The 27344-nt window shown below is 47.7% G+C and overlaps 1 protein-coding gene across 1 annotated transcript in view; it reads right to left on the minus strand.

Annotated features, from left to right (window-relative positions):
* LOC148818376 (multidrug resistance-associated protein 1-like) overlaps positions 1-17225 on the minus strand; it is a 29731-nt gene extending 12506 nt beyond the window's left edge. Inside the window, exons 1-10 of the mRNA XM_088936566.1 lie at positions 17138-17225; positions 11798-11974; positions 11318-11443; positions 8547-8684; positions 5406-5531; positions 3796-3857; positions 2870-3001; positions 1767-1967; positions 493-670; positions 205-366 (exon numbers count right to left, since the gene is read on the minus strand). Of these exons, the coding sequence (XP_088792692.1) occupies positions 205-366; positions 493-670; positions 1767-1967; positions 2870-3001; positions 3796-3857; positions 5406-5531; positions 8547-8684; positions 11318-11443; positions 11798-11974; positions 17138-17179 (1344 nt within the window). The 5' untranslated portion in view covers positions 17180-17225. The remainder of the gene's footprint in view (positions 1-204; positions 367-492; positions 671-1766; positions 1968-2869; positions 3002-3795; positions 3858-5405; positions 5532-8546; positions 8685-11317; positions 11444-11797; positions 11975-17137) is intronic.
* Positions 17226-27344: the final 10119 nt, after the last annotated feature.

The raw sequence follows: 27344 nt of genomic DNA on the forward strand, positions 1-27344 counted from the left end.
TGGCTTTTCTTTGTTTTTTTAGTATTCACACTGAACCAGAATCAAGGCTTCAGATGGAAAGAAAACACGGATATTTGGACAGTCAGTTGCTTCAACAAACTCTGCGGGGATCCTGCAAAGCCTGAGATCAGTGTTGGAATTTAGTCACGTTGAGGACGGGGGGGTCACCAAGCTTGTGCCCCTGCTCTCCACGGGACCCCTTACCTGCCACAGGAAGAAGAGACAAAGACCAATCTCAATGGGCGCCAGCCACACCGCGTTGAAGTACACCACAAAGTCCATGAGCTTCTGAGTGTCTGCTGACACCAAGTTCACGATCTCTCCCACCGTGCAGGTCCTGCGCGCAGCGCTGTTGATGACCAGGGACTGCAGCAGACGCAAAAGAAGAGGATGGTGAGGACCTGTTGAATCTTTGCATCCTCTAAGAGATAAATCAGAGCTTGCACTTCTGATTCCCTTTCTGCGCTGAGCTACCAGCCCTCTAAACCCTACCTTTCTGTACACCAGGCCCATGACGGCTGTTTTGACCCTCATGCCCACGGTGAAGCAGGAGTACATGTACTGGTGATTGAAGAGAGACTGCAGGCAGGACAGGAGGAACATCAAGGCTGCATAGAAATAGCCCTTCCACAGGGGGGCGTCCTTATCCCGCATGAAACCTAGCAGGAAACTGGGGGGGGTAGAAAATAGAGAGGCTGTCAACAGGCTGGAGAGTTGAGTGTGATTACCCCATGTTTCCCATCACACCTCCTGCTGCTCTTGGTTAACATGGCTGAGACCAGTAAGGCAAAGAAATTAGTTTCAGTTATTACTCCGACTGAGCTCTTCTGGCGATACAGGCACTGCAGAGACACAGGACGTTCAAAGTGTGTGTCCCTTGAAGCCTGGTGCCTGTGCTACTCCCTTGTTGGCTCCCTTTTCCTTCACAGTAGGTGTTGATACAACTGTGATTATAACCAAGGCCCCAGGCCAGACATAGATGGAAAACATTAAGCTGTTTGCAGCCTGGCTTGCCTCAGACTTGGCCAGCCACTGCCTGACTGTGGTCAGCTGGTGCAGCCTGAGCACTTCAGCACTTCTCCGGTTAGAGAGTCTCCCTCCTGGTGTCCCCCTGCTGGTGGGGCTGTGACGACACAGGTCTGTGCGGGAGATGCTCTGTACTCGCTTCTTGAATCATCTCAGTGGAATCGAACTACTGTGGACAGCTAGGTTACTTCCTCTGCTCACCCCAGGCCTTTCTAGACTGAGCTCCACTCAGCAAAGGCGCTTAGTGGCCAAACAAATCAACCATTAGGAATCTTGAGAAGTTGCAATGCTGCAACTACAGGGAAAAGCTAAATAGGTCACATTGGACACGGATGGCAAGGAATTAATGAATTGTGAAGTTTACCATATCCGGAGTGGTAGATGGATTTTTTTTTTGACAAGAGAAATCAAAATCTTTAGGGACCAACAGCAGAAAATCTGTTTAGGTCAGCTTTTATGGTGAATCCCTAATGCTTTGCATTGAAATTCATGGTAACATCTGGAAAACATTCATGATGTTTGCCAGTACATACTTAGGACTCAATAGCATGCTTCTGTTTTTAATTTAAGAGATTAAATAAATGACTCTACAGCTAGGTTGTGGTTCCTTTGCAAGCCATAATTTAATGATTATATGGGCTTGTAGCCTGCAATATTTTTGAGTGTAACGATAGTAGCGAAGTTTTAATTTCCCTGATAAGGTAACAAGCTCTCTGGTCCGGCCGGCTGTTTCCTCTCACCTGAGCACCTGTGGGATGGAGAACATGAAGGCGTCGTGCACTATGAGGCACAGGGTGCCAGTCAGGAAGTAGGGTCCGAAGGAGCGGGCGAGTGTTCTGAGCAGGGAGAACCCGGAGCTCTGCTCCTGGTGCAGCTTGCGGAGAAGCTGGGCCTGTTCTGTCAGCTTGGAGCCGGGCAGTGCACTGAGGGACTTCTCCTGCCTGACAGACACACACACAGGTACAGTCAGCGCAGGCCGGCCCTCTGGCTGCTGGCTGCAACAATGCTTTCCTTTCTGTTCTAAAAGGAATTTATCATCATAGTTATTTAGAAAGAACAATAAAACCTCGGATTGGATGAGCACAGCAAGGTCACGCCTGTTTCCTGATTTGAGTAACAGTAATGTTATTCATTAAAATCATCGGAACAGTGGCACTTTATTTTAATACGTCTTTTCCAGGAGGCTAAACTACATGTTGACTGTTGCCACCGGCCATAAAACACAGTTTCATTAGATGACCTCTGACATGTGAGCAACGTTGGTTTAATGTTACAGAAACTGAAGCAGTTTTATAATTTTAAGTAATATAATGGCTTAGGCCCCTGGTCTCTGACATTATGTCCCCATTGAATTTGCTTTGATCTACTTTTCCCTTTTTAATTGAAAGCTGTACTCCTGTCCAGTCTGGAGAGCTTGTCTTAACAAAACCCAGGGGCCTCAGCCGAGAAAGTCTTCAGCAGCACTCTTTTTTTTTCAAGTTGTAGAGCTTGCAAATGCATGCATGCAAATAGCATGTGCCCAGCATGTGCCCAGTGCTGGTGAAAGTTCCTTTCCAGAAGTAATCCTTTACAAATTACAGTCACTTGTGTAAGAGACAACATCTTTAACAGTAATGAGAGGCTGGGGGAATACAATTGTAAAGATCATCAGTTACAGTGATTCCAGAAGTTTGTGGATAGTTTCTATGTAAAGTAATGCAACACCTCTTAAAAGTAATTTTAACATCTTATTAAATGGAAAAAAGTAATCCTTCACACAAGTAATGTATAACTGTAATGGATTGCTTTTTAAATGTAACTGCCCCCAACACTGCATGTGCATATCAGGGAGAGGGGGACATACTGTTGCAGCTTGGTGCACTGGGCTGTCCACTCCCTCTCCAGGTCAGAGATGATCCTGTCAGACCTGTCCTCCTCTCGCAGTGACCACAGGTCCTCCGCCTTCAGCGGCTTGCGGTAACCTTTAACCACCAGCCTGGATGGACAGAGAAAGGCCAGTTACCACAGTGGCTTTGACAAGGAAGCCAGTCCGTCAGCCAGTCTTTTCAACGTGAGTTATTTTTCAGGTATGTTTGTAAGTATGCTCCGTCTTAAAGCTGGAAGTCTATGCAGAAGCTCAATCTAAAAGCACAGAGAGTGAAGTTGTTTTATCTCAGAAATAAGCCCAATGATAACAATGCTGTTGTCTCTTTGTAATCTGCTCACTGAATTGACTTTTAAACTACTGCAATCAGTGCAGGTGGGGAGCTGCGTCAGCATGCGCAGGCTGCAAAGGAGCACGTAAGAGGTTTATTCCAGGCTGAAAAGAGAAGAAAGAGAACACAACGTTTCGACTGTGGAGCCTTCTTCTTCACCCGTGTTTCTTTTCCTCTCTTTTCAGCATCTAGTAAACCTACAGTATTACTTGTTCCTACTGCAACCAAGCTTGTTACGTAAAACTACGTGAATGAACTGAAAAAACATATTTTATACGCAAAGTGGGAGGGGAGTCTGGCATTGCCAAAGAGGAAAAAAAATATATAAATGAAAAATGCAAGGGCCAACACAATTAGATTTGTACTGAAGTGGTTTTCCCAATTGCAATCGCGCCCCCTGATGAGGACACCTCTGGGAATACATAGCTAGTCAATAACCTTACCCAGCTATTACTGTAGATCTGGCCAAAGACACCAACAGGACTAGTTTTATCCTCTCTTTGGCAAAGGAGATGAATGCATCCCATTAGTGAAGAAATTTGTAGAAACACAGTAAAGACGATTTTGACCTTACCCTCTGAACCACCAGAAGAGGATCTTGGATAAGAAGGAGGCATCTTGCACGGGGCAAGGGTTCTGTGGGAGTTAAAAACAGCAGGTAAGAGATCTGCAATCTGCCAGATCAAATACAGAAGGCTCGTTTAAGTGACTTATTTTGTTTAATGGCAGTAGTTTCAGTAGTTTCAGCTTCATGAAATCACAAGAAATGAGCATTCTGAATTCACTGGGGCTTGTTCCTCATTATTTAGAACGTGCTCTCTGTGCCACAGTTGTGGAGTCAGTATTCGTGAGCTGTCGTTGAGCTCTGTGGGATGAAAAAGCTGCCTTGTACTGGGTAATTAAATGTCTGAACAGAAACACACTCTCTGGCTCCTCTTGGCGAAAAGCAGATGAAGAGGGTGCTCTGAGGTCAGGGCTGAGCGGAAATCAGCAGTCACTGAGGTATGTGGCTAACAGCAGCCGTCTTTATTTAAAACCTCGCCCCCTCACAGGAGCTCACGCTGGGATGCTGTGAGTAACTCTGCCCAGGATGTGAGGGAGACAGGCAGTGCATCAGGACAGGCCGCTGATGCAGGGTGTGCCTCTCACAAACCATCTCGCTGTCTGTCGCCTCAGCACCGCTAGAGCTGTCTGCCTGCGGAAAGCTACCCGCTACGGGCAGACCCCAGAGCCTGATTCTGCGAACTCTGCACGTGTGCTCGTGGCCACGAGAGAAGGTCACGGCCGGTTTGGATCAAGCGTTCGTCCTGAAGTCGCCGATGATGTGACCTAAGCTGCAGGGGAGGGCAGGGCTGGGTGGGGTGAGAGGTGACTTTTTGGTGGTTTTATTTCCCCACTTATAGAAAATGAGCTCAGCTCGAGCCGCTGAAGGGGCGCTCGCTCACAGCCAGCCCGTGAAGAATCACAGAGGGGCGCGGCTGAGGCTCTGGGCCTCATCCAAGAGCTTCTAGTGAGACCGCTGGATTGGCTGGGCAGCCTAGCCCTCCCCCCCCACTCCCACTGATACACTCAGACCCTTCTCACCGCCGTCACAGGAAACCTGCGCCAGCCAGGGCAGGAGGCTGGCACCACAAGACAGGCCAGGCGAGAGGGAAAGAGAAAGTGGCGGCTTAAAATACACATGAGCAATAACAGGAAAATCATTATTATTTTTATAAAAGCCACACGCTTGCAGCTGTAGTCAGCTTGCTTTTAATGCCAGGGCATGCTACGGAGTAATAACATGTTGTCATTTTAAATTCCTGATATCCTACAACACGTGCAAGCTATATTTAAGTAAATATATTTTCTTCAATACAGATTGGACTTTAATCGCATCCGCTGAGAACATCAGAGAGGGGATCATCAAACCTGAGAGGCCATTTGGCCAAGTGATCTGAAGATCTCCTCCGGCTGTTTCTTGAATGAAGCCAAAGTATAGGCATCAGCTACTGTACATGACTGGGTAGCTTTTTCACACTCACTTTCTTCTTCTTATTATTATTATTTAATACATAAATAATAAGTGATATCAAAGTTATATTTATTGGTAAGTTCCAGGCTCTTTTTGGATGCAGCTGCCTTATTTAAAGGAAGCTTTCCAAGCATTCTGGAGATCTGCAGTGATGGGATCTGCTTGCTTACCCGGACTTTGACAGGCCGACGGGTGTAAGGAGGCTGGTCGGAGAAGCAGGAGAGAAACAGCTGGGCCAGCTGCAGAGTGAAGTATGAGAAGAAGGCCAGGTAGCGCACAGCATCTGCAGAGAAACCCTGTGGCACAGAAAACACTGGCTTAGGACCAGAGCTCGTCCGCCCGGAGATCACCTCCACGCTCACAGTTCAGCCGGCTGTCCTACTGCGAGACAAAGCATCTCTTTCCTGCCACCTCCCATTTTCCTACACACAAGTGATTACTAAGCCTAAGCGGCTAATCTAGGCTTTGAGGAAATAGGCATCTTGGTAATCTAACAGTAACCAGCAGTCAGTTTCATGTCCTGATCATTCTCTGCGGAAAAGAGTGTTTCTAATTAACAGTGCAGAAACTGACTGCTGGCTGGCCAATGTACTGTATGTCCTCGTGTTCCTGTGTAGCATCCTACAGTTCGGAAAGTCTTGATCAGAAAAAGGTGTTGTGTTCCAGCACACACTTAGATCATCTTTTGCTGAGGGACTTGGATAATAAGTGCTTGTTTTTCGAAACGGCTTGTCGCTGGTCACATGCACAGATTCTCAGTGCCAGAGGGAGGGGAAGTCCCTCAGTTTGCACTTCAGGACACTGGCTATTCACCCTCTTCAGAACTGTGATTAGGAGTTAGCAGGCATTGTGTAAAAGATATGAAGGTCTGTTAGTAATAATGACCCTGTGACAGCCTTCTCTGGTTCCTGTTCAGTCTGAAGAGGAACAGGTTCTTTAAACTCACAGCTTGAATATCCTGTCATCTCAAGCACAGAGCCTCTCCTCTAGTTCTAAGGTGGAATGTACAGATGACCCTTTAGCATGCAGTAGAGTTACTGTCAGTCAACACTGTGACTTGACAACCTTGCCCAAGCCCAGTATACGAAGGGCTCAAGAAAAAGAGCTGAGGAATTCTCTTTTACTGGAGATCCTAAAAATGTGACAGAATCCTACAACAATACTATAGTGTTGTTGTCTGCTGTAGTCGGGCACTGCTGATGTCATGTGACAAAAACAAAATGGCATGAGTTCTTGTCAAAGCGTCAGATACTCCCAAAATCCCATTGAGTACTTCCTCGCCCTGACATCCACCCATTTCCCAGCATGCCCAGTAGTACAGAAGTGACAATCTGAGTGGCATGGACAAGCTACCTGCCAGTCGAGCTAGGGTACACTGGACCACAGATTTACTGTTGTGAATGTACCACAGGATGTGTGCATGTCTCTTAGCAGTTTTGCACAGTACCAGGCCTATTCCTTTGGTGCCAAAAAACATGCTAACTTGAGATCCTGCAGTAAACATCTGCTCCATGCGGGGTGGGGCAGTGGACCAAGGAGAGAGGAGGGCCTGTGGGAGGGAGCAGGGTGTGGGAAGAGCACTGAGGACAAATGTGCTGGAGCCTGAGCCTGAAAAACACTGGAGCTAGCTGGCAGGAAATATGGGTCAGATTCCTTAGGCTCATGTGGTTGTGTGAAGACCCCCTCAAGACCTAGAAGGAAGCATTCAGTCTTGTAAACATGACCCCGCTCAACTCAGCTACTTTTTTAGCCAGGATGATTATAATGCACAGCAGTGCTGGGAGAATTGTGGTTTGTGCAAAACAAGATACCGCAGAAACTGACAGCTGTGCTATTTCTAATGCACTGCGGAGAATGGTGTGCATAGACGGACGGCTCAGTGCAAAACAGGATTGTTTCTATTTGCTGTTTTTATACAGGTAGAGGTGACTTGTAAGGCTGTAAAGAACAGAAGAATATAGGAGAGGTATTCATTGCACACAAGTAGTGGTGTCATTTCACTCCTACAGCCAGAGTCATTAGCATCCAAACTTTCTGGAAAAATAAACATCTGTCTGCAATGTTTAGCCACTAGCGATCGTTGTTGCTGTATAATTGGTTTTGATCTAGAGCTGAAACGATGCCAAATATCAAATAACTCTAACCACGTTTCATGCATTCTAGGAAACAAGGAAGCAAGACACAGAGGTGGCCTGCTAAGACAGAGATGGACACCGATACCTCTTTCTGTGAATGGTGCACAGAAGTTAAGAAGACATGTATTTGTATGTTAAACTGCATTGCAGTTTAGAGCCATGTCACTAAAGTCATTGTGGCAGTGACTGCGTTGGGTCTGGTTTTGAAGTAGCCCTCTAAGGACTGAAGGGAAAGCTTTGCAAATGTAATCTACATTTCATTAGAACAGCCACGTAGAAGAGGCTCTTAGGCATCTTGAAGAGAGCCTTCATGAAGGAGCTGAAGCCGATTGGCTACAGGGGTGACAGCTCCTGAGCCCCCTTGCGCTTGTAGTGGTGGTCCCCAAGAAGAGCCCTGTTTCAGCAACGTCAGCTGAGAGTCTGGGGAGAGCCGTGCTGAAGGTGGCAGTGTCCACACAGGATCATCTCTGTGTAAGAGATGATGTCATTTTGGCCTTCCAGCATTCCCAGGCCAAGAGGAAGAAGCAGTGGTTCCTGGTTTGTGAGAGCCATGTCTGGCCACACACCACATTCACTATCTGCAGTCTCATCAACAGCATGGGAACGTCACGCTAGACACTATAAAAACACAAGCTCTTTTATATACATACGGACGCAGAAAATGTCTATTTTATACTGTGTCTGCCCGGCGCAGACCATGATTGCCATGTCTGTGAAGGAGTTGGAAGAAAATGAAGGGAAACTCCAGCCAGCAGACGATGGGACCTAACAGCGGCAGCTGTGTCATCTCATAGGAGATGTGGCCAGTGCTATCGGCAAGGGCATGGCAGCTGCCCTGAAGACACCGCCCTGCCAACACATCCTTTCAGCTCCAGAACAATAGAGTCACTGTCCAGGACAGCCATCGGCAGACAATGACACACATGCTAAGCATGCTGGGAAGATTAGAGGGTAAGAATTGAAACACGAAGGAAACCAGTAGGAACTACAGTACATGATGAGAAAAGCCTTCTGCCCTGATTGGATTACAACTGGTAGATCTGGACAAGATGTCTATCCTGATCTGGACTCGGAAGAAACCCAAGACTGAGACCTGGTAGCAGCGGCTATCTTCACTGCTTTTCTTGTTAAAATGGCGAGATTCTTCACTACCAAGGAAGTAAGGGCCTCGCTCACCTCGTCGATGGCCAGCTGGATCTTGGCTCTCAGCGGCACCAGGGAACACACCACGGCCATCAGCCAGAACAGGAACAGGAAGGCCGAGGAGCGGCTGCCCCTGACCCGCTCAAATTGGATAATTAAGACCGCCAGCACCTGGGGAAAGATAGGATTCCATCACGGACAGCTCTGAGCACAAACAGCTGCTCTTCAGCTTCTAAGAATCTCGACCCTTTAGGAGCTGTTTTCCTATCCCGGCAATTTCTGCTGAAGTTCCTTCGTAAAAGGCCTCTTTAACATCTACTGTCAAGCAGTCGCAGACAAGATCCTGGAGCTGGGCTTCCCCCCCAGGCTTGTCTGGCTCTGCGCACTGCAGGATTGGGTTGAAATTTGCTCCTCAAGCACTAAATTTGGGGTTCCCAATCGCAAGATCAAAACTGAAGCGCTGCACTGGAGAGGGCATTTTCCCGTACAAAATGACTCATTTCATCCGAAGTGAGCATCACATTCCCAGCATGTCAGCGTCTGGCCGGGAGAATCTTGGGAATCGCTGCGGAGCAGAGCATGTACAAGAGTTTGGCTTTGTCGGTAACGGGGGGGGAATCAGGTGGGGGTGCCGCTCTGCCAGCAGGTCCCGTTACAGTCTAACTGCGCTCAGCGGCTTCTCTCCAGCCCTGAGTAATCAGAAAACGTTTCCGCTTTCTCACTGAGGCAGCAACCATTCTGGAATTCACATCCCACTGTCTTATCCCACTTCCCCTTTCTAAGCGTCGTCCAGGAATGCGCCTCCTCTGCCATCGGCCGGCGGTCTTTCCTGGCTGTCTCTCTATACCATGCATCGTGAATGAGCAAACCATGACGCAAAGAGCTATTTACATTGAAGCGCAGTTTCTATGTAATTACCGAGGATGGGCTGCGTTTGGAGTGAAGTAATGCACTTCATCCACCTACTGCTCTGAAGGGGGGGGGGGGTCTTTTCCTTTACAGTGTCCCTCAGTGACGACCAAGACTTCACAGCAACACGGCTGATCTGCTGAATGCACTCAGGGCGAAGGATTTTATTGTACGTTTCTTTTGTCGAAACAGACTTAGGTAATCAGTGCATTTTGACAGGCCATAAGCATGACGTTTCTGCACTCCTTGCAGTGTGTGTTGAAGACAGATTGAACTGTTGGAGCTCTGTTTTTTTTTTAACGTGCTAGTTGCTTTGGTTACACTTTAGTTTATTGATTACTTTTTTGATAAACTAATGTGAAGAGATAATGGAGGGAAATAAAGATAAGCCATAAAGCCAAGATAGTATAAATAGATATACAGTACAAGAATAGTATATAAATATTAGAGAGGCGTTTAGTTACAAGCATGGTGCAACACGGCTCACTCTGTAGTCAGCCAGCAGGGATAGTATTTGTATTGAGTTATGGAGGTAAGATGCGTTTAATGATAATAAGTTATATTCTTTAATCTCCTCTGATAATAACTTATTGTTGTGTGAGTGCTGCTGCTCCGATTCTAGGAGCCTTGAGTTAAGGTGAAGTTGTTGTGTTGTGTTGTGTTGTGTTCTCTTCCTGGCCTTTCGCTAATTCTGAAAATATTCCGCTCACGATCATGAGATCATGAGAAAAATTTTTTTGGCCCACTTCGGATTGCACCATCCACTCTCAAAAACCACTGAGTCCTATACAAGGCTGCGGTGAGCTATAGCCTAATCCGACAGCATCCGCAGTTTTGCAATAAAATCAAAGAATGTGTTGAAGCTTGTTTTCAGTGTTTTTTGCGCGTTGTCAGACCACCATAAGCCGTCCGACGTCTGAATGATGGAAGGAAGAGCTCGGTCTTTTGACACAGTGTCAAAGCTGTGGGTGTCAAAGTACTACACTGCTGCGTTTCTGGATGCGAACAACAAGATAGAAAAGGACTCTGCCCCCATGAGGTGGTCTGGGAACGTTAAAAGCTCAGTGTTTCTCTCAAGAAGTGTCTCTTTGTGCCTGGGGCACGCTCTGGCTGGAGATGTTGACATTGGTGTCTGCGCTGACCACATGTGGGCAGGGTGTCTGAGTCTGGGAGGGCTGTCTGTGCGCAGGGGCTGTCTGACCTTGGTGGGAAACAGGGACTATTGATACAGGAGCGCGGCTGCGGGTCACTGCCAGACCTCCGGGCTCCCTCCCGTTCTCTATCTGTCCTAAATCGCCGAGGACTCTTCTGCCAAAGCAACGCCCCCTCTTCACCTTGACAGCACCTAACTGTTGACTACAAGTGCTGACCTCACTTCTCGTGGGCAGCGCATCGCTTCCTCTCTTTCTTCTTCGAGCGGGCAGGGTAAACAGGACAGCGTTAGAGCAGGGGAGCTGGGCTCCTAACTGGAAGATTGTAGCCAAGTGCTTTTATCCATATAGCCAGCTAATTAAATCCACTGCTGAGACCTGTCCACACACACTCAGTGTCAGACACCAGGATAAGCTCTGGCCTGATGAGCCTCTAGGCTTGACTTGTGTTCTGATTTTGGACTATAGTTACAAAGGGGACATGACTTTTTGTATTACCGTCTTACAGGACACTTTACCAGAGTAAGTTACAGTATGTTGTAGCTTTGACACCTCCTACGGTTTCTCCATGCTTATGAAATCATTCCCTCTGCCCATGAGGAGGCCTATTCTTCACCCTATTCTCTCTTGTTTAACCATGCCGTTGCCTTGATAGCTCCTGTAATACTCCCAGCAGTGTGACCTGGCACACACTTCAGTTGCTTTGCACCAGGAAAAGCAAAGGAGAGGCAAAGAGCAGGTTACCACAGTGAGGCTGCGGATGACGGGGCTGAGCAGGAACACCAGGTGCTGCTGGATCTCTCGGTTCCTCTCCAGCAGGATGTAGAAGAACTCCACAAAGCCGAAGGAGGCCAGGAGGAACCCCAGGACCTGCGGACAGCAGGGAGCAAGGGAGAGAGAGAGAGATGGAAAAATGAACACCTGGCTGTAGTCAGCCCACATCCTGCTCTGTTAGGCACATGGACTTTCATCGTTTCCCTGCTCTTCTCGTATTTCCTCTCTTCCTGTGTCAGCTGTAGCGTTTTATAGGGCTGATCAGTAACAGAAAAACCGTTGCATTCCTTAAGTCCCGTAACTGACGAGGGAATCGGTTTTAAAAAAAACGAACAGGTTCTCAATATTCGACGTGCTCTGGTGGGACATTTTGCGTCTGGCAGCTCTCTGCTGTGGTACACTGAGATCTGTAGCAGCATCGAAGTCCAGCGCCCCTCTGGTGTGACTCACCATCTTGGCACAGCAGAGGCAGGAGATGCGAATGTACCCGCGGTCGTGGCAGTGCAGGTAGAGACAGTAGAAGGGCGCGCAGACCCAGAGGTAGACACAGGGGACCCACACCAGCACCGTGTTCTGGAAGCACTGGGTCAGGTCCGGGTTGGGAGTGTACCAGGTCCGGTTCCAATCCTGTGAAAGACAAGCAGAGGTCAAAATGTGATCTGTTGCACGAACAACAAGGTTTTATTCCTGTTCCTTTTGGTAAAGATTTTGATTCTAAGCCTTTAGCCTGTTTTTCTTTTCAGGGAACATGAAAAACAAGCATGACTGACACTCCGGTGTTGAGAAATGTGGTCTGTGGACCCTACCGTCTGTTTGCTTTGCAGCAGGTACAGTATGAATCAACACATTTGCGGCCAGGTATTCTAGTCTTCTAATGATTTTTCTTGCTTAGAAAGCTGAGTCAGTATCAGAGATGATGGCTGATGGCCATCCGCCATGCGAAAAACCTGTTTTCTGGAGAGTTTGTTTGATCAATTGCTTGATCTTTGCCTTAGCCAATGTGCAAATAGCCAATGTCTCTGAAAGACCAAGGCGGATTTCGTTTCCGATGAATCACTGGTGGCAGAAATGTTTTAAAAAGTTGTTGTTGCAGTTTCATCTGGGGAGGAAGTGGTTAATGGTGGGGCGCTGTGGCTAAGCTCATCCTCGCCGCTTTTGGGGCAGAGACTCAGGACATGAGCGGAACAACCACAATTCCTTCCAGCTGCGTCTCCATTACACAACACCCCACCACTGCAGGCCCGGGAGCCCAAAACCACAGGTCCAGCCGCAGGTAGGTGAGGATTCAGAGTGCTTAGAGTGGCTCTGGGCAGAGCAGGCAAGCACCTTACATAAGCTGTTCTCTTCCTCCGCACGGCTCTGGGCCTCAATCTCAGTTAGCTAGTCTGCTTTTCTGCATAGCACTGTTGGGGAGCATTAACACCCTACTGTTCACTGCTGACACACTCTGCATTGATTGTGGCTGGGAGAGACCATAGCTTGATGCCCGAAAATAAAACATCACACAGTCAACATACAGTACACCCACGAAAAAAAGTAAGGAAATAAAATACTCCTCTAAGTCTCAAACCTCTGTTTTAGTGTGCACTGTTTCTCCGCATCTCCTGTTGCTGTGGTGGGTGAATGGCAACTTGTTTTCCATACATTTTTTGGACATAATTATCATTGGGGTTGCGTTACTGATGATCGGAGGCACCAGATAACCCTGCCCTGATATTATGAAGCGAAAGGGAAAACAGTCCCAGAGAGTCAGGGTACGAACTAAAGGTGACTCATCAATTAAATTCATGTATGCAAAGCATTTGTTTCGTTTTACAACCCTACGTACTGTGTCTCACAAACGGGCAGTTGGTGCTCCCACAGCAGGCAATGTAAATGAGGCTGAGAAAATACGTACAGCTCAGCAGAGATGAGCTACGGAGGAACTGGAGGATGCATTACTGTCTTGTGCTTCTCCATGGAGCTAGGTTGCTGTCTAGGCTTGAAAACAGCTCGCAGTATAATCGTTGTTCACTCCCGCCAATTGCAGGGCAGTTGGAGTGGAGCAGAACCACAGATTAAACATAGGAGTGGTAATGGTTTTAGTGGCTGCTCCAGAAACTCAGAAGGCCATGTTTGCGAGACGCAACCTCACTGCCCATGACTGCGTTTTTTCGTCTTATTATTCTGAGTGTTGCAAAGGCAAACACGGACACACGCTTTTAAAGAACCAATAGGCTAAGAAACTAAAACGTGGGGAGGAATACTTGATCCCCTCAGTGGTCACAGAATAGCTCTGGTCTAAAACGCACTTTCCTGAGTGGTGGCTAGAGTTTGCTCGGGTCACTCCGTGTCTTTGGAAGGCCTCCAGATCTGACTGACTAGAGCGCAGACAACAGCACGATAAGTGAACAGTGGGACGTGTATTAATGCTGTTGTTACTTTGTTTCTCCTCAAGTGCATTCAGTTCCATCTGCTGAGTTGACGGGGGTGATTGAAAGAAAGCAAAACACAAAATGAAATCATATGTTTCTGCCAGAAATTCATCCTGCAAAATATGTTATCTATATGTATTTGTATATTTATGTATTTTGGCAGCGCCTCAGCACCAGCTGAGGACGATGTTTACTGGAGGAGAAGATGCCCTTTGCACTGGGGAGCAGGGTTTGGAGCCACTAAGTACACAGCAGTCCTGGGCCAGACATTCGTGCTTAGCCCAGTGTCCTGGGGTTACTGGGTACAGTGCAAACCGATAGGTCTGGCAAGAAGTGTTTTGAGGGAGGCTGACCACACACCCAGTGCAGGCACGTGTCAAGGCGAGGGCAAGGACACAGGGGTTTGCAGAGTACAAGGTTGGTGAGTTCAGAGTAGGTTAGGGTTTGTTGTTTAATTTTAAGCTGAAATGACACAACCCTGAAATGTGAATTGCAAGTATCTCCTTAACCTCTGCTGTTGGAGCTGAAGACACACTGACCAGATACTGGTTATGTTAAACAATTTAGGCATAATAATAATTCCTTACTCTTATATAGCGCTTTTCTGGACACTCCACTCAAAGAGCTTTACAGGTAATGGGGGCTCCCCTCCACCACCACCAGTGTGCAGCCCCACCTGGAAGATGCGATGGCAGCCATAGTGCGCCAGTACGCTCCCCACACACCAGCTCTCAGTTGGGAGGAGAGCAGAGTGATAAAGCCCGTTCATAGATGGGGATTATTAGGAGGCCATGATGGGTAAAGACCAATGAGAAATTTGGCCAGGACATTGTGGGTAACACCCCTACTCTTTTCAAGAAACGCTTTGGGATTTGTTGGTTTTATGTCTCCAAAGGACGACACCTTTTTTACAGTATAGAGTCCCCTTTGCTATACTGGGGTATTAGGACCCACAGAGGGTGAGTGCTCCCTACTGGTCTCACTAACACAAAAGGTCTCCCATCCAGGTACTGGCCAGCCTCACACCTGCTGAGCTTCAGTGGGCTGCCAGTCGTGAGCTGCAGGGTGATATAGTTGTCGGTATAAGATATAGACACCATACTAGTAAGTTGCTGACTCGGTTCAGTTGTCCAACATCTTTGAATTGAATGAAATGGCTTGTTACCCAACTGACCATCAATATCTTTGGTTTTAGGAGCTTTCTGTTATCATGTCAAGCTGGGAATCTTTGGAAGGGCGTGGTATTAATAAAACAAGAAGAGGCAACGCTACCAGTTGCTACTGGAGGGCACTTCGTGGACAGGCTCATGTCTCTGCTTTCTCCTGTAGCTCAGGCTGCACAGGAGACTGGCTGGCTGGACCCAGGTCGATCCCCGGGCCGAGCCAGGCGACCTGTCTCCAGCGCTGTGCACTTGGCTCGGAGCTGGAGGGCTCAAGTCGTGGGGGGGGCTAAGACAGCAGAGGCAAAGCACACTCGCTGGATTTCGGTGTGGGAGGGCATCGTTCTTTCTCAATTTCCTCATTCGCCTGAGGGAGGGGTGCAAGAGACGCCCATAGGGACGGGGGGCATGTCTTCTCAATCTCTGATGAATCTGGGACTGGGGGAGCACTGCATCTACACTGGCTAGGTTAGGCCCCCTGTGACCCAAGGCATGATTACCTACAAGATGGAGTGCCTTTTCTGTTTTTCCAGCTGATTGCACGACACTCCAAAGCATTCGTTTTAGTTCAGTTTTCAAAACCAAGACTGAACCCTGGAATGATGCTCTGTTCAGAATCGGGCATCTGCAGCTTAGTAAGTGTGAACATTCGGAGCAACCAGCCTCAGTGCTCCTTAGATCTTGTTCTTGGCCCATTTGTAATCTGCTAATTCCAGTTTATAGAGAAATCCCACTTATTAGCGTGATTATCCATGCATTTTTGAGGGCTTTAGTGCTGTTACAGCGGATTTTCCTGATCTTGTAGGCACAAGTGGTTGTATGATCTTGTGCCAAAACTTCAATGAAAGTGTGGAGAGACTCTCATGTCTAGACGGAGACTCTTCCATCAGAGACTCGCGTCTGTCTCAACTTGACGAGGACTCTTACTCATCCTCAGATACGCTGTTTAATTGCAAGATACACTAGCTCCAACGACAAGCACAAAGAACACCAAGAATGAAATGGGAACTGCAGTTCAATTCCATCATTCAGAAATGTTGCTCCTGCCACGAGAATATCATTGTTCCCTCACATCCTGTATGAAATATTATTATTAAGAAAAGTGGAGAAGAGACAATTGATATGTCATCTTGATAAGCAGATGTGATTACAGGCTGGCTCAGATTCTGTTGAAAAACTCAGATTTTAAGCTGTGATGTAACTATGAAACCACTGTTTCTTAAGGGAAATCCAGGCCAGCAAAGTCTGTAATAGTAAGATGAGCTATCAGGAGTTGAGACTGAGAGTTGAGATCACTGAGATTTCGTAGATCTGCAGGATTTGACAGACTGATTATTGTTTGTTATTTAAGTGTAGATCTTTCTCATCAGTATTTCCTATTTAAATGAATGAGGAAATTCAATGGGTATCTTGAGATTGTTTAGGAGGCACCCTGTTCATTACAATCTGACACAGAATCTGAGTATATCATTATTGTTGATCTACCTAATCAATAAAATCCAGATTGAATTGCAGGAGACATTTTAAAAGCTTAAAAAAAAGAGAAAGATTTCACACACGGTTTAACATGCTCTACCAGGTACAACAATAAAACATATTGTGTTTAATTTAATTAAATCCTTTATTTCAGATTAACCAGATTAGTCAACTGATGAAAAAACTCTCAGTTACATTTATTACCTGGCCAAGATGACTCATAGCTTAATAGCAAAAATATATATTTGCATACCACTTTACTTTACACTAAAGATGAACAGGATACCAGCAAAACCCTACAGCTTTAGTCCTACATCTGCATACCTTTCTGCCCACATTGCTCTATTCCTGTTTGGGCTCCTTCTTTAGCTTAAAATCAATTAATTGGATTTAATTATTTGCTGAGCTGATTTGACAGAGACATGTAATTGACATTACAGTGGCAGTTATGTATCCCATCCCAGGCAGGAGTTAAGGTTGGAGAATCCTGCAGCTCCTCTGTGAGTCTTGTGCACCTGACAGCGTGCACACCTGAACCTGACTTGAAATATCTCCTAGTTCACAAGCTTTTTCAAATTGAGCTATGAAATAAAAAAGAAACACTTTGAAAGGAGCCCCTCATGCAGACTCGGTATATCAGCTTCCCTGCTTCCTTGACTGCAGTGATCTCTCGCTCTCTCTGTCTGTGTGTCTCTAAGTGCGCAGGGTGCTGCGGTCCAGACCGGTCCCGGGACACTCACCCATAGTGGGTCCAGCCCACTGAGGCTACAGAAGGCATCCATCCACACTCCAGTCGCTCCTTTCCTCTCCCGCGCGGCTCGGCAGTAAATCCTCTTCAGGCAGCGCAGTGCAGCGGCGTGTCTGTCCGGGTGTCTGCGTGTTGCTCAGGTTCAGTCTGCTCCAGCTCTCCAGCTCCTGCTGCAGTCCTCTTCTCTCTGAGAATAAATCCGTCAGACAGTGCTGTTTATGACTGCAGCCCTGCCAGCTTGGATCACCCCACTAGGTGGGTGGAAAGATCTGCTCTCTCTCTCTTCCCCCCCCCCTCTCTCTCTCCTCCTTCTCTCTCTCCCTCTCCCTTCGGCATCTGTGTCCTTCACTCTTTCTCACACGCGCTCTCTCTCCTCCCTCTTTCTCTACCTCCCTGTCTCTTTTCTCTCTCTCCCCCCTGACTCCTTCGTTGTGCTTTTTCAGTCACTTGTGACAGACCCGACTGTAGAGGAATCAACACATCACGACAGACAACAGAAACTCCCCTAAAGAAGTTCTTAACCCACTGGTTCCCCCAAATCACTCCATTCTCAGAATGCCAGCTCCTTTTCTCTGCCTCTTTCACATGACTGCAGGACTTGTCTTCACTGCGCTGAAATAATTATTCACTACTGTGTGAGAAATCTCTCAGAGAGGATGTTTTGGTTCTACAGAGAGGGTTTGACAGTCATAGCGCAACGATCTGACAGCTTGATAATGTGGGATAAGCCATAACACAGTTAATAATGGAAGCAAATTTTGGAAATATTGTCAATTGCATTGTTCTAACAAGGCACTGGCATTTTAGCGCTACAAATCTCAATATACTGTATGCTTCCACGGTGGTGCATTGTAGGTATTGAAGATGCAAAATGTCCCAGAACGCTACAGGGAATTCATGCCCGGCAACAAAAGATTAAATCATATTGAAACAATCAGGTTGTGAGCTGGATCCCGCATGAGTTGTTGCTCTTTGTGGCTAGGGAGTGTGAAGATCATAAAGCTGTGTAATGATGGCCTCATGCCCGAGAGCCCTGGAGCGCGGCTGAGACACTGAGCTCGGGCCTGCCTGTGATGCTGCACTGTGCCGATGTCACTGGCGCTGCCGTGCGGAATGCAGCAAGTCTGTGATTTGTCTTTTGCGGAGCAATGGCTTGTGGGCTTGTATGTTGGGGGGCTGCTTCTGGGAAATTAGCAAAAGATAACGTCAGGTCAGTGCTAGGTCAGCACAGAGGCTGCGGAGTGCTGCCGTTCCCGGATTCCTCCGATTTCCAGACAAAATAAATGTTCACTTATTATTTAACACAACAGTTGTTGTAATGAATAACCAGGCATTCACTGAATCGAGAGAAATAAGGCGGGAGTAATAACAGAGTACCTAGTGTCTTGCTGCAGGTACACAGGGGTGTTATTGGGGTGCTCCACACCTGGCACCCCACTGCGTGTGCCAGGCCTGTCCCGTCTGTGTGTTGAATTGTGTATCGTGCAATCTAACGTATCTCTGACGATACCTGTTCAGCCGTTTGTGCCAGGGTGAGAGGCTGCTCTCAATATCGGGACAGGTTCCCTTTTGCTGGGAGCCTCCAGACGCTCCAGGGCCCAGAGCAGGCAGAAGCGCAGGGAGCAATTGACGGGAATCGTGGAAAACATGACGCTGCCCAGCAATTGCAAAGGAAAACATGGAAAACAAACTGCAGGATGACAAAAATTTTACCACGGAAAAGTCACATAACAAAGAAAAGGGGGACTGCTATTTTAATGGGGAAAAAAGAGAATCTGGTCTTTTATGGGATTCCTTTCGTTCTGTTATTTATTTCTTTTTTGGCTTCCCCACCTTGGGCAGAAGCCTTATTAAACTTCTGCAAGTTAGATTCCGGGCAGGGACTCAGGCTTCCTCCTACAAAAACAGGAGTGTTGAGCGGAGCCTAGTGGTGCCTAGCTCTGGCCTTCCTCCTGGCGCCATGTGCTCAGAGGGCACCTCTGCCACCCCACGCGTATTTACACCGCAGGCAGGGACTAGGTCACCTGTAGTCGCACCAGCTGTGCTGGAGCTGGACGCCAGGGCTGGCCATCTGTGTCTTGCTGCAGGCAAACAGACACGTTATTGGGGTGCCCCGGACTGCCGATGACTTCAGACCTGTGGCAGGGTGCAAGGGTCAGCTGAAGACGCTGCCCATGTGCACAACGGAGGCGCCTCGCACCGATGCGGTCCAGCCCCCCGCAGACATGATCCCAGAGGGTAAGAAACCAAACCGGCTCAAGAAGTCAACCAGACAGCCCCCGGAAAGGGCTCTGTTGATGGGCTGAACGAGCACTGGGAGCTCACTGAGAGCTACAGCGCACAACCCTGAGGGGGAAACGGAGCAGAAACATTCATGCCGACTGCTGTCGCTTTAAAGAGATAACTTGCGTTCAGAGAATCTGCTGTAAGGGTAACTCAGGATCCCCCTGTAGAGCCTGAAGCAGAGACAAGAAAGTAAACAGCCATGTTTGACAGACTCGGTCATTCGCCTTTAGACTTCAGCATCTGTTTAGCTAGTCAAGAGGATTTGATTACAGCTTCTGTACATTACAGAGAAATGATATATTTAGCTGTCAGGAGAATTCCCCCAAAACACAACACAAGATTATGAGGGCTGGTATATTACATATACAATATATCAAGAACACAGTTATAACAACAGCACTGCTCCCTAGAAAATGCTACTTTGAGTAAGAAAAAAGGTCTGTTGTGTCCGCTGTTAGAACGATTAAGGGGATAAATTTCACTTAACTCTTTAGGTCCCCTTATGCTTGTATCTGTATTCATTTCTTTATGCAGGTCTACAATAGAGGATGCAAACACAATCAGAAGATATTTCGTAAATAGCTATTGCTGAAGACTAGATAAGATACTGTGTAAAACTAGACGTAATTATGTTTGAATTAATTATCGAAGTATTTTCTCTGTCCGCAGACCAGACGTTACAAAAGACCACAAGAATTTGCTTCACAAGAGAGGAGGTCATTCCGCCCATCTAGTCCATTTGGCAGTTAGTAGCTAATTGATCTGAGGATCTCACTCAGCTGGTTCTTGAAAGAAGCCAGGCTGTGCTTTAACAGCATGGCTGGGTAGCTTGTTCCACACTCCCACTTCCTGCTGTGTAAAGACTTGCCTCCTGTTGTCAGGCTTAAATGCACTTTAAGTGTCACACCAGCAGAAAACCCCACAGTCTGGCCCAGTCAGAAGGGTCAAAGCTCATGTACCTGTACAGTCAGTGGCACTAGAGACGTGGCGTTGTGAATGCAGAAACACCTGCCAGAAAGGCAGACACTTTTATCTGTTAGTGGTCACTTTAAAGCCAGGATTAAATGAAAAGCTTCTGAGCAGCAGCTCCCGAGCCTCATTATGTCTGGCCCTAAGTGCTGCAACAAGACGGAGTTTGGTGAAGGAAATCAGCTGAAACCTCTCCTGCTCTCCCCCCCCGAGTCACGATAACTGCTGGCGCTGGCACAGCCCTGGCAAAAACAAGGCTGCCACAATTGGGGGCCACCAGCTCTATATAATAGCAGAGCCTCTTTTTATTTACTTTTGTAAATTGCTCAAAATTGATACTTAGGAACTGGATGCGTACACACAGTACGGGGCACGTGTCTGTGTTTAGCAACCGCGCTGGGTTGGGAAACAGAGCAGGTTGTGTAAGCACCTCCGAGGGCAGGTCTGCCTTGCTGTCTGCTGGGATCTTTTGCTGAAGTAGTTTTCTTGCTTTTCACCAGCGGTCTTTGCTGATGGACCTTTCCCAGCAAGCCACAGGAGCTAGGCAGGATACACCCTGGATGGGACACCAGCCTATCGCAGGGCAGACCGACACAAACACAGGCACTCACACGCTCACACCAGGGCCAATTTTCCCCAGAAGCCAGTCGACTTACCAGCATGTCTTTGGACTGGGTGGAGCCCATGCCAGCACAGGGAGAACATGCAAACTCCACACAGACAGCTACCCCAGGTCCAGAATGGATCCCAGGGCCCCAGCTCTGCAAGGCAGCCGTGCTGACCACTGTGTCACAGTGTCTCCTGGCTGTGTAGTCATCTGCATCGATTTCAATCAGCAGCTGAGCTCTACAGGAAAGTACACACCACACCATTCTTGACTCATAGAAATACCTGCGTGGTCTGCGTGCTTCTCACCTCCGGCGACAATCTCAGTCGCTCCCAGCTCAGTTACTCTGCTAGGTGTTGCGGAACTTGGTTTACCAGACTCTGGTGGGGGAATGAAACATCTGGTTGATGCCTTCATAAACCATGCTCCTACCTCAGCATAAAGCCGCGGTTTAAGTCAGATAATAGCTCTGTGTTTCATAAAACGGTAGGGCAAACCCTTTGCAAAAAAAAAAACAACAACACAGGGACCTGTTTACGCCAGAGGGAAAAGGAGAAAACTTTTGTGTCACAATGAAAAGCCTGGATCGTGGCCACTCTGGCCGTGGCTGGCTGGGCCCAGGGCTGGCAGCTACTTCAAACAGGGGGGCCGGAGCCCCAGTCAGCCACACTGGGGGAGTCGCAGCAGAGCAGCGGTTAACCAGCCCTGGTCACCTACACTTCCTCTGGCCTCGCAAAGGAGGAAAAACAGTCTAGTCAAAATAATGTAGTCATTTTGGGAACATACACACAAGCTGGGGATAAATATAGTAACGAAAGTGAGCGGCAGGGCCAAAATCGTTAGAAAGAGGGAAAAAAAATGGTGCTGTATTATATGCTTTAAAACAAACAGCCTGAGCGGTGCGGCTTTGGGATCCTTGAAGCCAATTGTAAAGTGGATTCAGATGTGTCAGCCCCCTCAGGGTAACAGAAACGCTCTGTCTCTGTCTCTCTTTTTCTGTTTTCCTCCTTTTGGTCCCTCTTCTGTCCGCTTCCGATCTCGGAAGCTCAGCAGCGCTGGCCCAGGTTAGTCCTGGGATGAGTGGCCTCCAGGAATTGCAGGCCAGGTTGCTGCTGTGGAGGTCCAGTTCTCCCCTGTCTCCGTTAGAAAAGACACAGTTGCTTAGCTCTGGAAGCCTTTTCAATGCGGCTCCTACTATTCTGTTTAACCAAAGTATGACATATCTTTGCAAAAGAATGAGAAACCCGAGTGAAGAACAAGGCAAAGCACAGCAACACAGGGAAATCCCATGTATAAAAAGCACGAAAAACTATCATTCGCGACGAATGGCCAGTTCTGAAATAACGCTGAGTGAAAATATGGGGAGAAGAAATATAGACCACAAAGTGTCTGTGGCAGACATGCTTAGGGAACCTCTGCATTTTTCCTCTTTTGATCTCAAAGTTTGATTACAAAGAGGCAGTGTCTTACACAATAGGGGAATGAGAGAAACACACCAGTTGTTTACCTGCGACGACCTGCGTTTTGTGAAAGACCTGTGATTATTTATGATCAAGGCTGAAGTGTGCTAATTGCAGGATATCTGTGTCGCTGCGGTCTCCGTTCACCGAGCTGTCAGGGCAGGGTTACCGCACGATAATTGCCGTTTGGTTTCCTTTGTTCTTCATGATGTTAAGTTTACATCTGAATTTTGCTGTTGGGTTTCATTGTCTCTGACTCTAAGCTGGTCATGGAATGTAGGCTGACCTGAATTAACCTGGGCTGTTTCGGCAGAAGACCTGGCCAAGTGATCTGGGTTGGACTTTCCTCTCTACCCCGAACATGGGCTGGCTCTGACTCTGAGCCAGAGTGGAACGATCAAGTAGGGAATAAGGTAACACAGGGTAGCAGCTGGAGCTCTGGACTCGTAACCGGAGGCCTGTGGGTTTTAAGTCCAATGTGGACACTGCTGTTGGACTTTTGAGCCAGTGCACTCAGCTGTAAAATAGGTCACCAACATCTCTGGGGTCAACACAGCTATGGGACCGTGTCCCATCCTGGAGGGTTCCATGTCCACTCAGCTGTACACGGGCCGTACACAAGAGCAGAACCAGCCTCCCACCTGCTTTGGGCTCGCACCGGCCCCACCTGGAGCTCGGAATTAACGCCGCAAACACATTTCAGGACACAGCGTCAGCCCAGAGCCAAACCCAACCCAAACCAGAGATCACAAGTGCAAGCTGTGTGGAAGTGCATTTAAAACCATTTAGAGGAGGCATGTCTTTACCCAAAGGATTGTGGGAGTTGGGAGTGTGGCACAAGCTCCCCAGCCATGCTGGTGAAGAAGACGATACCCTGGCTTCAGGTAACACCTGGATGAGATCTTCGGGTCAGCTACTAACTACCAAACAGGTTATAGAGGCCAAAAGGCCTCCGCTTGTCTGTAACCTTTTTAATTATCATTATTATCTCTAGGTCACATCTGTTCATTTTAATATGCTTTACATACCGTCCCTTTTCACTGGTTTTACTTCACGGCTTGAAGAAACAAAACAGGTGCTGTATATGTGGATTCCCATTCAAAGATCCATCCGTCCGTCCACTCACGGGTGCGTTTCCCACCAAATCCAGTTTGATAAAGCGACGTTTTTCCCGGGGGAGTTGAGAAGCTGTGTCAAAAACACAGAGCTGGGCAGGACAGCAGGCAGCTCCCTCTCCGCCACCCTGCCACTGCAGCACAACGCACCAACCGGGCTGAGAATCACCGCCAGGAATCGGGACAGACTGCTCGTTTAGATATCTGTAAAGAGGCGATAATTACCTTTTCGCAGACAGTGAGATATTTATTTTTTGTATCTAAATACCCTAAACAGGCTCCTCAGCCATAATGTTTTACTGGAATGCCGGGGGGATGCTGCGATGGCATTATCCCTTGTCAGATTGCTCCCTCATTAAAGTCTTTTGCACAGTTTATGGGGCAGACAGCTATCTGTTCAGGCATCCCGAAAAGTTCTGCAAATGTGAGGCATGGAAATTCCCATTATAAATGTTAGCTGCTGACTTGCAGTATACAACCATCGTGTGCAGAAGGCAGTGCAATATCTTCTTGTATTCTCTTGGGGTAGTGGTAGGGGCCTTGGGTGCTCCAGTGCAGATAGCAGTGCTGCATCTTTGATCTTCAGTCAGGTGGCTCCAGCCTACCTGCTGGAATCCATGCACCCCAGTATTGCTGCGCTTAACATCGGATAAGCTCTTCACCTGGGAGACTCTTAGACCTTAACCTGTTTTCATGGCAAAGTTCGCAAAGCACATTAACTTGACCAAATTAATCAGTAATTAATAAATCTAATCTGCAAACCTCTAAGTAACGGGTAATAGCTAAGCTCGTGACGGGGGCTGATCCTGACAAACAGAACAATGGAGCTTTCTGTGTGAGAATACCAAGGTCAGACTTTAGTCAGCACTTTGACCCAACTTGCATTTGCCCTGTGACAACGGACAAATCCCCAGCAAACGATGATTCTGGAATTTGTCGCTGGCAGGAAAGTTGGAACTTGGATTTTAACTGGGGGTCTTCTCCTCCTCTGTGCCCAGCACTGTCCTGTACGATCCTGAAACGTTTACACCAGAGTTTTGAAAGGAGGCTGTTCTTTTAAGCCATTGTTAAATTACTTCACAGTTCTTAATGGGACACTGTGGCTTTTTGCAAAATGAAATCCAGGCCTCTTCAAAAGCTGAAAAGTTGTGGAATTGCCCTGACCAGGGTCCCCTCAGGGCACACATCGTTCCTGGAAACTTTACTACAATGGAACACACCTCCTACTCATCCCATCTAGTTCATGTTCCCTGACGTAGATGAGTGGCGTAGTGGCGATATATATAGAGTTCTGTTTATTTATGCACACCAGGATGGTTTTAATTAAACCAGGCTAGCAAAAAATAACTGTGAGGAACAGTGAGGGGGCAATTAATAGTGTGACACAGAGGGCCTCTTCGAGTGGGGTTTTGGTGTAAACAGCACCGTCTTCACTTCCTGCAGTCACTTTCTGGCAACAGTTTTGAGACTCCTGTGGAGAAGCTACTTTTTGGAGGGTTTGAACAGTAAGATAAAAAAGTGAAAAGCGCAGCATGCTTAGAAAATGAGCTGAACACAAAAATAAGAAAGGTCATTTTTTCGTGTGTGATTCCCTTTGTTTTTTAGCTCCTGTGTAGCTCCAGGGTCGTTTGAGATACATGTATGTGAGTGCCCAACAGGGAACATTTCTCACCAATTCAATGCATCTTGGAGCTCTGAGCTGTTGCAACTTGGGGACTGTCCCTGTCATTCTGAACTGCAGGTGCAGGAATATTTGGTTCTACTGGAAGACTGAGTCTCTGACATTTTGAACATTGACACCCAGAGCAAAATCTCTGATGGTATGGAGGACTTGCCACCCCTCTCACAAGACGGAGGCTGGGCTTTCAGGAGCCTGCAGGTATAGCTGGGAATATCACCAGCAAACAATAGAGATGACTTTGGTATGTGCTGAACCTGCTTTCCAACAAGCTGTGAGCCCCATAGCTGTCTTTTAGGCTGCCTGAGTGATATTGATTTAGTTTATAACATTGGGCAGAGTTTGAACCAAACTTTCACAATGCCCTTCTAATTTTTTAAAGATAAATGCACAATGGTGTGAACTCTAATTTAGGTGGCTGCTGCTTTTATCCAAAGACACTTATATTTGCACAAATGTACACAGGCGGGTATGTTAATGCAAATTGTTTTTTTCATAGCTGCAGCTCACCTAGGATTTGAATCCGCAACCTTCAGGTGTAACTGCAGAACCCTAACAAGCACTCGAGCTCTTCTTTCTTGCTTCAGTGTACCTGTTGAGCGGCATGAGGTTTTTCTGGGCCGGACCGCTGCAGCGGAGGCCGAGGGACCCTCAGTTGTCCCTCGATGACTGCGCCCCGTTGTTTCCAGCTCTTCTCGCTTTGAGCGGCAGCTGGTTCCCATATGGGACGCGGATCGTTCCACAAGAGCGACGGCCCAGGCTGCGTGCAAACACAACAATTATACGAGATGAAAGTGGCCGCTCCCCAAGGCAGTCACACAAAAGTTTTCCTATAGAACCCAAGACAAGCCGTGACTTATAGCCCAAACATTCCCCCTCAAAGAAATCTGCCAACTCCCTTGGCCAATTAAAACTGGAAATAAGCAGAAAAACAAGAGGAATCTTTTTTTTAACGTGATTCTCCTATGTTGTGTCAAGATGCGCGTCACTCAGCACCACAATGCGAAGTGCCAAGAGCGCTCTGATTGACCCACCATTCCAGCGCACAGAGGAAGCTGTTTTAACAGCTACCTGTAGGAGCAGTCAGTGCACGGTGACCTCACAGCTTCCGGCGGACAGGAACGGCGGAGTTACGTGGTAAAACAGGCTGCGCGTAATTCCAAAGGCATCAGAGCCACATCCCGTCCGCTTACCGGAAGTGTGAGATGAAATGACAGGCTGCATGAATAAAGGGCTGGTTTCCCCTCACTGTCTTTAAACACCATGCAGCCCTGCTTTTGCTCAGGACCTCAGATGACGATTTCACTAATCATGCTTCCAGCGTGTAGACACTGACTGCCTGGTGCTTACTACGCACAGCATAGTGCAGGGTAATAACAATTCAACATGCAAGGGGCTTAAAGGCAATTAAATGTGGCCTCTGTTAGATACACAGCTTCACCGTTTGAGCCATTTGCCAGGCTGTAGCACTCTTTCCCCAGGCCTGTGAGAGACTGTTGTTTGACAGCACAGGAAAGTGGGAAGAGTCGTGTGCAGATGACAGAGCCCAGCTGTCTTGTTTCCATTCACATCCCTTTTTGTCTTGCCAGTGCAGAGCGCACGACGGTGTCCTCACTGCTGGTGGCACAGTCCAGGACAGAATGTTGGGTCGCGCAGGAGTCTGTCCAACACTGTCCTGGTTGATAGAGCAGCCCAATGCACTGACCCCCGATCTGAGAAGTCTGCTTCAGAAGCACCCTCGGCTTTTCCAGCTGCTGTCCGCTCCAGTGGGCATTTGTGTCTTCCCAAGAGCAACCAGGCTTGTGCGCCACATCTGCAGGCATGTGACTGCGGTTCTGTTACAGTGAAGGAGCTCTCTCGAGATGTGAGACGGGTAGTTGCAGAGATGCCACTGTAGTAGCTGCTGAGGTAGGTGCAGAGGTGCCACTGAGTGGCTGTCTTGATCGTACTGTATTGCCCGTGACTGTGCTCCTGCTGTCTAGAGGTGTAATCCTGTGGATGTGGTGTAGACCATTGATGTTGGCTTGCTTTGACATCCTGGCTCTCCAGAGCGAGGAGAGACAGTGAGAACTTTGCTCTGGTCA

The sequence above is a fragment of the Atractosteus spatula genome, chromosome 18 (genome assembly GCF_055471065.1).
Source record: "Atractosteus spatula isolate fAtrSpa1 chromosome 18, fAtrSpa1.hap1, whole genome shotgun sequence".
NCBI classification, from domain to species: Eukaryota; Metazoa; Chordata; class Actinopteri; order Semionotiformes; family Lepisosteidae; genus Atractosteus; species Atractosteus spatula.